Genomic DNA, 11659 nt, shown 5'->3' on the forward strand with positions numbered 1-11659 from the left:
CTCAGTAATTACAGTTTGAAAATCCTGGCAGGTTGGTTGGTTTTTTTTTTTCTTGCTGAGCCAGGAATGGCCTTTTATCAAACCATCCGGGGTTCGTTTTCTTTGCACCTCATGACCCCGTATGGTCTCCGCTTAAAAAAGGACAGCTGGGACTTGGAGGCTGTCTGGTAGCGCCAGGAACTGGTATATAGGAAATATGGTAGAGAGTGTGAGATTCCTGGTAGTTCTCACTATTCTGCTGTCAGTCCTTCACTGTTACAGCGTTTGTATCGCGAGCAGTGGAGAGTAGGAAAAGTAACATGTTAAACCAAAGTGTTCAAACAGTTGATGAGAAAACCTTTGCTAAGACTCCCACCGTTTTGCAGTTAGAAATACTTTGTTGCTCCATCCCTTAAATGCTATTTCATTGTTTTTTAGGGTGCTATAAAAGGAAAGTTGCAGGAGCTGGGGGCTTATGTTGGTAAGTTTTATCATGTGTTTAGCAATCTTCTTTAGGTTCATTGTTGTTAGATAGGAGACAGCCAGCTAGTTAATGGAACAGCATATTTATTTATTACTTGTGTTACTGCATACAGAGGCCTTAAGCATTAGATGAATTATCTGAAGTGCTGGACTAGTATGAAAGAAAAAGGCTTACTTCACAAAATACGTATAGTCTAAGCATAAGAGGAGGCAGTACATGGACATGCATGTGTGAAGAACTATAAGGCTAGCAGTCTCCCCTTTCAAGGAGAAATGGTGGGAAGGGATTTGAAAGAAAAACAAACAGTGATGTGTCTGTGAATATTTAAGGAAGTTTCTTTGAAGCACAAGGAGAAACATTATATAAAGCAAGATCCTTGCAAATATAATAGCAGTTACCTGTGACCACTCTGTGATGCAGTCAGCCTTTCTTAGGCATCTTTTCAACAGCCTTTTGAATTCAGGGTAAGACATTTGTCAAAGTTAGGAGAAAGGATATTACTGTAAGACAGAGATAGGCTGACTGTTCTAGGAGGTGGAAAGGCCATGTCAGAAACATTATGTAGGACAAATCTGCAAAATGTAAGAGCTTGACTGTTAAGGGGAAAACTAAGAGCTACGTTAAGCTATTATGTTGATGAAACATACATAACGATCTTAGAGGCAGGGTGAGATTTTATTTTGGATTGTGAGAAGAGAGATATGAGCAGTGTGAATGTCTGTGGTTGTTTTTTTTTTTTCCCTGAATCCAGGATTAAATGGATATTGCACTTAAGAGCAGCTGTTTTTACAGCAGTAAAAGTTGGTAACTTAACACAGTGTTCTGTTGGAAGCAGAATACCTCAGTCCTGCAACGTCCTTGTTGCTGTCTGTGATGCTTCTTGGATTTCAGGTGAAGGAAAGTAATTGAGAGCATAGTTCAGAGGTCCCATGAGTTGCAGGACCAAGTTCAAAGTTTGTAGTTTGATCTTGAATTCATCTTATTTCCTATTTAAAGGGGGCCATTGTTTTTATGGAATCAAAACGTATTGACTCCGTGGAGGGAGTTACCTATGAGGTGACATTCTGAACTCAGCAGGTGCCAAGGAACCATGTTTAGAATTTTTTCATTGTAAGGTCATCTTTTTTCACCACCTCAAAAGTTGTCTTTTTCGGTAACTCATTTTTGGTTTTTTTTACTGTCATGCCAGGTTTCAGTTTCTGAGTCCTTGAGTCTGCTTTTTCCTGCATTTCTGAAAAAAATCTTTCTTATCTCTAATACCAAGATGCTGGTAGAATACTAGTAATCTTTGATTCCAGCTATGGCTGATTATTCTTTCTCTGTTTTTCTTTTATTTCTGTTTCCTGTATTCAGAAGGCAGTTCCCAAGATCAGCGTACAATATCTGCACTTTCTTCTCAGTCAGCTTCTGACCTTGTTTAAATAACTTTGTATTCTTTATTGCCAAGTCTGACTTCCCTTGGCCTCTTTTTTTGTTTTTAAACCACTGTTTCCAAATTTCTGTCATTTTTCAGGTTTCTTTTCTTGACTAGAGTATTTTGGACAACTTTCCAAGTAATGTTTTTCAAAACCTCTCATTTCTTCTTTTTAGGTAACTGGTAAAAATTGGTTCTCCTTCATTCTAGTCTCTGTGAGCAAGAACCATGCTTTTGTTTCTTTCTGTAACTGCTAGTCCTCCCCTCCCCTGTCCTCCTCTCCCTTCCTCTCCTCTATCATACTGTTACAGGTAATTGTGCTAACTTATGTTTTGATCTATACTTAAAGTATCTTCTTCTTTACTTTATCACATGTTGAACCACCTGAGGAGCTGATCAGGTTTAAAAGTAGCTTGGCCAAAAAATAAAATTAATTCTAAGTTCCTAGATCTGGATGGATGGTATTGGAGAGCATGAGGTGTTCGATTAAACTAAATTGAAATATGGGCTCGAGAAGCATACCTAATGCCCTTGAGCAACAAATGCGCCATTCAGTCCTTCAGAGTAGATCAGAGCTAGGCCAAAGTAAAAAGCCAAATAACAAACTCCCCAAACCCTTAATGTATTAATGTCAGATTCTGAGCACCTCCCTATCCATTCTGATGAGTAGGCATACCCTGTGTGAACAGTCCAGCAGGGGAATGGATTTCTCACTGTGTATGAAATTGCATACGTTAGGGAGTTAGATAATCAGACTCTTGGGGTTGCAGGGGTTTTTTTGGGTGGTGTTTTTTTTTTTTTAAAGCCTGATATTCATTGTTTTTGTAGATGAAAAATCTGGAAGGTAATACAGTTTTGATTTGTTTAATGCACAAATCAGAAAGGGATATTTATCTGTTTGGTCTTTGTAACTAAAGGAAATTTGACAAGGATAAGGCGCTATATTTGGCAATATTTGAAGTGATGAAAATTGTAGATGGTTGTTAGCGTTCAAGTAAAAGGATATAGGCAGTAGAGTGGCTTTCTTTTATCTTGTCTTTTTTGTGTTTTATTTACTAACTTTTTAAATACTGTTGTCTTCAGCTTATGCTCTTGAGAAGTTGATGATCTTTTATTCCTCACTCATAGCTGAAACTTGTATTGAACGTCAGAGAAAATGGAAGTCTTGTTAATTTGCTTACCTAATCCTCTGCCTGCAGAGTGTTTATAGTAAAACTGGAAAAAAAAATCTGGTGACATGTTTAAAGATGTTTGCTGTGTCTTTTATGATTTATTATACTTTAAACCAACATATTTCTCTTTCTATTAGATGAAGAGCTCCCTGATTATATTATGGTTATGGTGGCCAATAAGAAGAGTCAGGAGCAGATGACAGAAGACCTTTCCCTTTTCCTTGGAAACAATACTGTCAGGTTTACTGTCTGGTATGTTTGTAAGCTACTTGTCACACTTCTTGCCAGTAATCTTCCCGTTGTGTAATTTACATTAATCAAAACTTTTACTTTGCAGCTCTAATAAGTAAATTATTTTTAGTCCGTCAACAGTTAGGTTATTGCAGTGATAATTGAGTGGCAAAGGACTGGAGCGCTTATATTCTTTGTTTGGTCCTAAGTCCAGTCAAATTTTTGAATGAAGTGTGAAAAGCTTAGGTAAGTGAGGGCCCTATGTTGACTTCAAAAAATTATTCCTGCAAAACCCACTGTGAGCATGAGAGTGTTATTCACTGGAGTTAGATGTAAAATAGTTCTTCAAAGACAAACTTCTTTGCTTTTATGCTAATAGTGCTTCAGATTACCGTTGTGCATGCGAATTACTATATCAGGACAGATGAGCAGTGGATCTAATTCTGTATACCGTCTTTGACAAGGCTTAGCACCAAATGCTTAGGTATTCCCACCTCTCAGGCTGTTTATTTGTTACCACCACGGAGCTCTACAAAACAAAAGTAGAGCCCGAGAATTATTGTGAGCAGGACAAATTAGCAACAGATGAACTCTTTTCTAAACTCCTGACAGTGTGGATTAATTTATGCTTAATATTAATTAATATTAATTTATAACAGCCTTAGCCATTATAATATTTCTCATGCATTTTCTAATACTAAATTTGGCTTACGGTATAAACCTTTAATTAACTCCATGTTTCAGAGTATCCAAACAGATATTTCACTCCAGAGATTTTTCTTGCTTTCGGAGTTGTGTATTTTTTCAAGTTAATCTTATTTCTGAGTCTCTAACCTAATGTAGTTTTAAGGAACATTATTTTGTTTTGTATAGATTAGAGAAATACTACATTTTTTCTGCTTTTTCAGTTTGCTTCTTCTGAAATTTTCATACTGACTGGTTACATTCGCTTCCAGCATTTCTTCTACATGATTAGTCAAGTTCCTCTTTATTTGGTTAGGAGCTTTTATGCTATTAAATAGCAGAGAGAAACATTTTAGAAGTTGGGTGTGTTATGAAACCATAAACATTGGCAAAAAGTGAAAATTAGTTCCAGCTATTACAATTTACTGTATTAACTATTTAAACTGATGGGTTTCCATGTGACAGTGTTACTTGTATGGATATAATTTGAATTTGCTTTCAAATTTTTCAATTTTTTTCCCGGCATTTGTCAAAAATATAAGAAAGGAGTGCAATTAGGCACACCCCCCTTTTTTTTATAAGTACACAGGCATTTATGTTCTTTGTTCCCTCTTGTGGCCTGGCTAGGCAAAGTTTTTGGGTTTCACTGTATCAGTAAGTCATGCAGTTGTCTTTCTCATAGTAGTTTTGGGAATCAGTTAGACAAATTAGCGAGGTTTACAAGTTGATGAGGGTAACTCCAGTACTAGGGTTTTGATTGAATCCTGATATACAGTAAGAAATAATACAATAACATGTAGCAGAAAACACTTTTATGGCTTTGTAAATGAAACTAAAACTTTATTGAAAAAAATAATAAAGATGTAGAGAAAGCAACTTTCAGCAGGGAAGAGAAATCAAGATTTTTTTATATATATATTTAGAACTGGTTATCAACTATATGTATATATTATACCTCCTGCTGGTTTTGACACCTGCTTAAATTCCAAATACAATGAGTCTTTTATTCTCAATTCAGTATCCACATTTGCTTATAAATGCAAATTCAATTTCAGAGTGCTTTATCAGGTAACAAGGTAGGTATTGTTTAAAAGAATGATGGAAAAGAAGGCAAGATGAAACCTATGCAATAAACTGTAAGAGGACTGGTGGAAAAAAGTTGAACAGCATTGTAGTTGGGAGTTTTATATGCTTTTATTTCTTTTAAAGGCGACCCGGAATGTTTACATTCTTAAGCATTGGGTCTCTGGCTAAATACAGTACTCAACAAAGGTCTGCCTTCCTTGGTAGATTCCTCTGTAGCTGGTAATTTGGGGTCAGCTAGCAAAAGTTTCCCAGCAATTCTGTGGCAGACCTGGCAGTCCTGCTGGTTGGCCAACACTTCTTACTCTGAACCAAGTGTCAGGTCACAGTTATCCGGAGGTCAGTGTGAAAACTGATATGCATCAGCAGAGTTCAGTTGACGAAACTTTTAAGAGTGTTCTAGTGAAAACTCACAAGGAGGTTTGAGAAGCCTTCCTTATACTCATATGCAGTCTTACTTTTCCCAGTTTTCAATGTTTTTTTTCCTTAAGTCCTTTCTAATACTCAGTCTAAATTATGGAGATGCCCATGATCAGGTTTGAATTCCAAGTAGGATATGCATTTAAGTGTTGCGATTTTTTTGCTTCTTTTTTTTTTTCTTTCTTTTCACTGTGATGTGTGTTTATTTTTAAACAGCATTGTTTTATAGCCTTTTGATTTTCTGTATTGCTTCAGCTTGGTGCCTTTTTCACAGGCAAATGGCAAATTTGGTACCTCGCTGAAATGTTTTTGCTCACCAGCATGTCTCAGAGAATATTGTTGATATACACAAAGCATGCTGGAAGAATCCTGAATATGTTAAGTGCTGTGAATTGTATATTGTTTACGTTTGTATTTACAATTATGTTTAACTTTGCTGTGTAATTAAAGTTTCATATATGAAGTAAAATTTTCAGCTATACTTTAGGCTTCTAACTTAGGTTTTTAGAATCATTCCTTTTGAAGACACTTAACTCACACCATTGATTGTAGTGAAACAGTGGAAAGTACTGGATTTAATTATGTGAACCAATGAAATGCTAAAAGTAGATGATGTGATGAATAATCTACCTGCATGTATGAGGACTCACTGGAAGCAAGATACTTCAAGCCTTCCTTTTGAGGTTAAACATACATCAGTTGATGGAAAGTGAAGTCTTAGATAAATGAGATGCTTGTTATAGGAGGGGAAAGGCAGTTGGTTTCTGAAAGATTATTGTTCTGAATGTAAGTTAAATTTCTTTTATTTCTCCTTTTTCTCTTTTGCTTCCTTCCCTGTCCCCTATTTGTTTCAGGCTCCACGGTGTTTTGGATAAGCTGCGATCTGTGACTACTGGTAAGTAAGAAAATTAATTTTGAGTGAAAGTAGGTTTATCTTTTCTGTGTAGCGTTGCGTGTCTAATGAGTTTCAAAAAAGATCTTAGCTGACTGTTTTGTTAATTTTCAGTTTATATGGTCTTTTGGGTCCTGATTCTTTAGAAAATTGCTTTATATTTTGAGATGAAGAATTTATTTCTGAGTCCAGAATTTATTTCTGGGTGTTTCTTGCTGATGTTTTCAGCTGAAACAGCTTTCAGCTTCTTGTGTTTTCAGATCTGCGCGATGTCTTGTTTGCAGTTTCTTAGCTATATTTGCTGCAAAATCTGTATTGCTGTGCTTTGATGTAAAAATGAAAGGTACCTGTCCCCACAGAACCAACTAGTGTAAAGTCTTCAGAACCTAATATCTTTGAGAGCAGCCTTCCTTCCAGCAAAAGCAGTTCATGTGTGAGTGATGAGAGGAGGCGTGAGGATATCTTGCCACCTCTTGCAGTTTCCAGCACTCGGACTGAAAGAAATGACTCAAGAGTTTCAACTAGTTCGCAGGAACAAAGGAACACTGCTTCACGGTAAAGCTTCTGGTTACTTACTAACACATATTCAGGCAGTAGTAGTTGTGTGACTGTAGTAGTCATTCTGAAGAGCACACATACTTGGAAAGATCAAAGTAGTTTTGAAGAGTAAAGCATTGCTACAAATTGTTGCATAAAAAACATTAAATCAGTAATTCAGTTCTGTTTCTTTAAGCAACAGATGGGCTTAGATTAATTAACCAAACTAAAAATAGCAATCAGTGTGTTAGATTTGTATAAACAATAATACCTTAATGATTCTTCCCTGCTGGCTTTCTTGAAAAGACAGTTCTCATTTTCCAAAACTTTATTTGCCATTGAGTTAATAGTTGGCAATTTCTCATTTTATCAGGCAGTCTTGTGAAGATGGCTCTGCATCCCGCTTAACTTCTACAGTCAAGCCTTTGAGGGAACTGTCACCTTCTGAAGCTGTAATTGACATTAAACCCGAACCAGATGATCTAATTGATGAAGACCTAAACTTCGTGCAGGAGAATCCTTTGTCACGGAAGAAACCTATTGTAACTGTAACTTACGGTTCTTCTCGTCCTTCCGCTGAAATCTACCGACCACCAGCTAGCAGGAGTGCAGATGGCAGTATGCATGTGCACAGATTGTCACAGCAGGGCAACTTACAGGGGAGCCGGCAGTTAGACACGCAAAGCTGCAGGTCTTTGGAAACAGGCCAGCTGTGCAATCCAGAAGCATTTGGCAGCTTAGCAGAGAGTTACAGACCCACCTCCAAACTTAGTGCTGATAAAGTAGGCAGTGAGGTTCGTACGGTCTAAACTATTGCAATATTTTACACTTGCTAGGAAACTAAATTGCTATGTACACTTCCAGTAAAATCTTGACCTCGGAGAAATCGAAGGACTTCTGTCACTGATACCAGTCGGTTTGGGATTTCATTCTTTGGGTCCACTGATAAAAAGAGATTGCATAGTTTAACATCATCACCTGACAGGTTGCTGCATCTCAGAGTTAATTAGCTTGTACATCTTCATGCCATATTGAGTTGGACTAATGGGTTAGCACGGTGTTATGATGCATGCGATGAATCAGAAATAATAATTTTGATCTCTAGATCATTGAAACAGCATGATGTTCCCTAAGTGCTATGCAAATCTCCAGCTTTACACAGTTCTGTAAATCTGTATTTTTTGGATGCTGTTTATTCATACCTATGCTAGATATACACTAGTCTCTAAAGCCCAGATATGTTGCTTATTAGGATTATTAGTATACTATTTAGAACCATGGCATTTAAGAACTCTTTGGGATGGGTGTTGTACAAGGACAAACTAAAAGGTGATTGCTGCCCTACATACTTTGGAGGCCAGACTAAGCCAGGCAGGGTGATAGTCCTAGCTGATAGCTTTAAGACTATCCATATGAATCAGCTAAGAGCTCTTTGTGAGAGGAATGAAGATTGTTATGGCTGCTAATGTTGTAACGAAGCAGGAATTTTACACACCTTGTATTCCAAGTGCATCTGTGTTTGTTACTGCTTATATAGTTCTCTGTCTTTGCTACTACTTACTTAGTTCTGTATAAAGGATAACAAATTTTGTTTGGAAATCTAGAATGCTTTACAAAGATAGGGGCTGATGTCTTTGTTTTTCAAGATGGGGAAGTGAGAATGAGAATATAGTGAGAATATAGTGATTTGTTTAAGGCTGTACGTAAGTCATTGATGTATGACAGTCATATCTCTCCATGGAAATGTTAGAAAATGGTCTTGTGATACTTTTCTTCTATTACTATTTCATTAATAAAGTCCAGAAGAGGGCTGTTTCAGGAGTGTTTCTTAGAACTGTGGACCTTTGCTGTATTCTGCCTTCTCTTAGACAACTTCTTGTGCTTTGGGAAGTTTTACCTTTAAAAAGGTCATTTCTGTAGGTATTGGCTTTTTTTACTGTATGAATCTTCTGTCTCGGTGTAGTCCAGGTCCATCCCTTAGGATATATCTTTCTCCTTGGAGGATAGGATATAGGATCATTTAAAGGGTAGTGTGTACAAACCTGGCATCCAGATGCCTCATTGTGCTCCTGTGTAGTTCAGTGCTGAGTGATGGTTCCTACAGGAATTATTGACGTGTGCTTTCTCCTATGCTTTCACGCAGCCTAGCATTTCAATTTGTCACTACCACATGCGCTGTGGTGGTGGTGAGTGGCTGTGTCAGAACAGGGACTTTGCACTGCCTACACTGGACCATTCTGGCTCTGCATAGCTATTAGCATCCTCTGGAATATGTCAGCTTGCTAGAAATTAATCTTTACACTAATCTGAAATGAGAGTTGATACAGAGGAGAAAGTCATTCATACTGATTTCACTTTTCCCTGTCAGACTTTCAACAGGTGCATTTTGAAGGGTAGTGTGAATTTCTTTGGAAAACCCTGCTTTTTCTGTAGGTGTTGGATAAATTGTTTGTACTTTAGACTTTTTTCTTTTCCTTTTCTAAATGTTATTTACAGTTACATTTTTAGTTAGATGTTTCAGTGTAAATGTGTCTGATTTTCATGTTCTTTAGTGCTGTCACTTGTTTCTGTAGACAGTGCAGTAGTCCTAGACTCATGCAACTTGAATGGAAGTTCTCCATCTTCTGGCTATAGATAGAATTGCAGTATTTTCTTTGCTAGCTTATTAATACATGTTTTATGCTAAATGAATTGCTTTGGCTGCTCTGTTTGTTGTAGGAAGAAAGCTCCAGGAAGAGACGGTTGCCTGTTGTAAGCTCAGTAGTCAAAGTGAAAAAGTTCTGTAATGATGGGGAAGATGATGATGAGGAGGAAGACTATGGATTGCGCACGGGAAGCATCTCCAGCAGTGTGTCTGTACCTGCAAAGCCAGAAAGAAGGTACTTAAGATCTCAGTGATTCTGTGTGGTTTCCAGAATGAATTTAATGAACAAAAACTTTGAAAGTGGAAGTTGGGGAAAACTGATTGCAGTTTTGAAAATTGACAGACAAAATTCAGTAAGCCATTTTTATATTTTTTTGTGCTATCTCACAACTTTGTGGGTGAGATGTTTGTTTATACCACCTTTTTTCCTCTGATTTTGAAACCTGTTTTTATTGTGCATAAGCTGCAATGGAATGTGATATTTTACACTATTTGGGAAAAGTTTACTGGCAAAAGAAATTAATGTTGGCATGTTTCAGACCAGGTATTTAATGTGGTAAAATAATTTTCCAGGAGTTTTAATTGCTTTGTTTTTATTTCAGGAATAGTTTTCAAACCAATTGTCACTTGTTCTTTAAGGTGATTTTAACTTTTCAAAAGACTTGAGGTTTTTCCTTTTTTTCTGCTCCCTAATTCTGTCTGAATGTCAGGTGTCAGTCAAAGTACGTCGACGGTTTGTATCTGATTTTTCAATAGTAAGAGGAAGAACATTAAAACTATGGAAGAGATGGTTCTACTGATCTACAGTGCTAGCTTGTATAAGATTTGTTTTAAGCTAATACACTTTATTGAATTTATCTTCAGTGCCACAGCAGATTTATCTGATTTAAGCTTCCTTATTGTTGATGTTCAAAGACAAACAGATAATATGTTTTTGATAGAGTCAGTTTTCAGCTGGATCTTGCTGCCGGGGGCAGCTGCATAATAACTAGTGCCAAGACAAACGTAGCAACAGGCATGTGAGGAGCAGAGGTGGGAGGAAATGAATGGCAGAGTTTGTGCCTTTTTGGATGCAGCATGGTTTTACAGCAACTTAAGCTGAGAGGTGAAATCATGCCTCTGGAATTCCATTTTTGAGAGCATTTTGTGGATCCTCATCCACTCAGAGAATAGAGTAACAAGCTGAAAACTAATATAGATAAAGTGATTTTAGATGATGATTTTTTTCTATCAGTATTATGCATAACTGTGTTAACCTGTTGAAATATCTGTGTTTAACATGGATACAGTTGCTGTTGCAATTCGTGTACAATTAATTATTTTTATCTCCCTTAGACCTTCATTGCCACCTTCAAAACAGGCCAATAAGAATTTAATACTGAAAGCCATCTCTGAAGCACAGGAATCGGTTACAAAAACAACCAATTATTCTACTGGTAATTAGCATTATTTTTGTTTGTGCTAAGCTAAAATATTTCCAAGCCCTGTTTTATAAATCCAAGCTAAAGATAGCACTTAGAGATAAAACAGAATGTTAAATAGCTCATGTCAGTGACACACATAAGGGATTTTCCATGTCCTGTGAATGTTACATTAATCTTCAGTGATGAATTATGAAAACATTAACAAGAGAGAAAAGAGTTGTTTAAAATATATTAATCAAGATAGTAACTCTGTAAAGCGTATAGAGACAAAATGGAAGTGCCAGAAGTTTTCTGAAGTTAATAGTTGCCAAGGAGAAAGTGTTCAGTATTAGGCAGGTTGTTTGATCTAATCGGTTGCTCTTTTTTCCCTTTCTGCACTCTCTTCCTTCCCTCTGAGCGAGGAGGAGAAAAAAGCCAAACAGCAAAAAATCAAAATGCACTGGATATAGGTAATAGAAGTGCAAAATAACAAGCAACATACCGACTGATACATCGGCGTATATTGTCTTCAAACAGTGAGGCTGCAATTTTAGTTCAGTGGTTTTAGGCATTGAGTGGCAGTTGATACAGTAACTGAGCAGTTGCCTCTGTGTAGGCATTCAGTTCTCCTAGCTAGGAGAGACTTCTGCCGAAGAAGGGCAAATCCAGCTGTTATCTCATGTGCTTTCATTTCATTGGGTAGTAATAAATCTAGT

At 37.0% G+C, this 11659-nt stretch overlaps 1 protein-coding gene across 1 annotated transcript in view; it reads left to right on the forward strand.

Moving 5' to 3' along the window:
- The first annotated feature begins 422 nt into the window (after positions 1-422).
- ZC3H14 (zinc finger CCCH-type containing 14) overlaps positions 423-11659 on the forward strand; it is a 23991-nt gene continuing 12754 nt past the window's right edge. Inside the window, exons 1-7 of the mRNA XM_009319431.1 lie at positions 423-460; positions 3187-3301; positions 6322-6362; positions 6719-6914; positions 7270-7690; positions 9615-9775; positions 10876-10976. Of these exons, the coding sequence (XP_009317706.1) occupies positions 3210-3301; positions 6322-6362; positions 6719-6914; positions 7270-7690; positions 9615-9775; positions 10876-10976 (1012 nt within the window). The 5' untranslated portion in view covers positions 423-460; positions 3187-3209. The remainder of the gene's footprint in view (positions 461-3186; positions 3302-6321; positions 6363-6718; positions 6915-7269; positions 7691-9614; positions 9776-10875; positions 10977-11659) is intronic.

This window comes from Pygoscelis adeliae, unplaced genomic scaffold (assembly GCF_000699105.1).
Source record: "Pygoscelis adeliae isolate BGI_AS28 unplaced genomic scaffold, ASM69910v1 Scaffold71, whole genome shotgun sequence".
Taxonomy (NCBI): Eukaryota; Metazoa; Chordata; class Aves; order Sphenisciformes; family Spheniscidae; genus Pygoscelis; species Pygoscelis adeliae.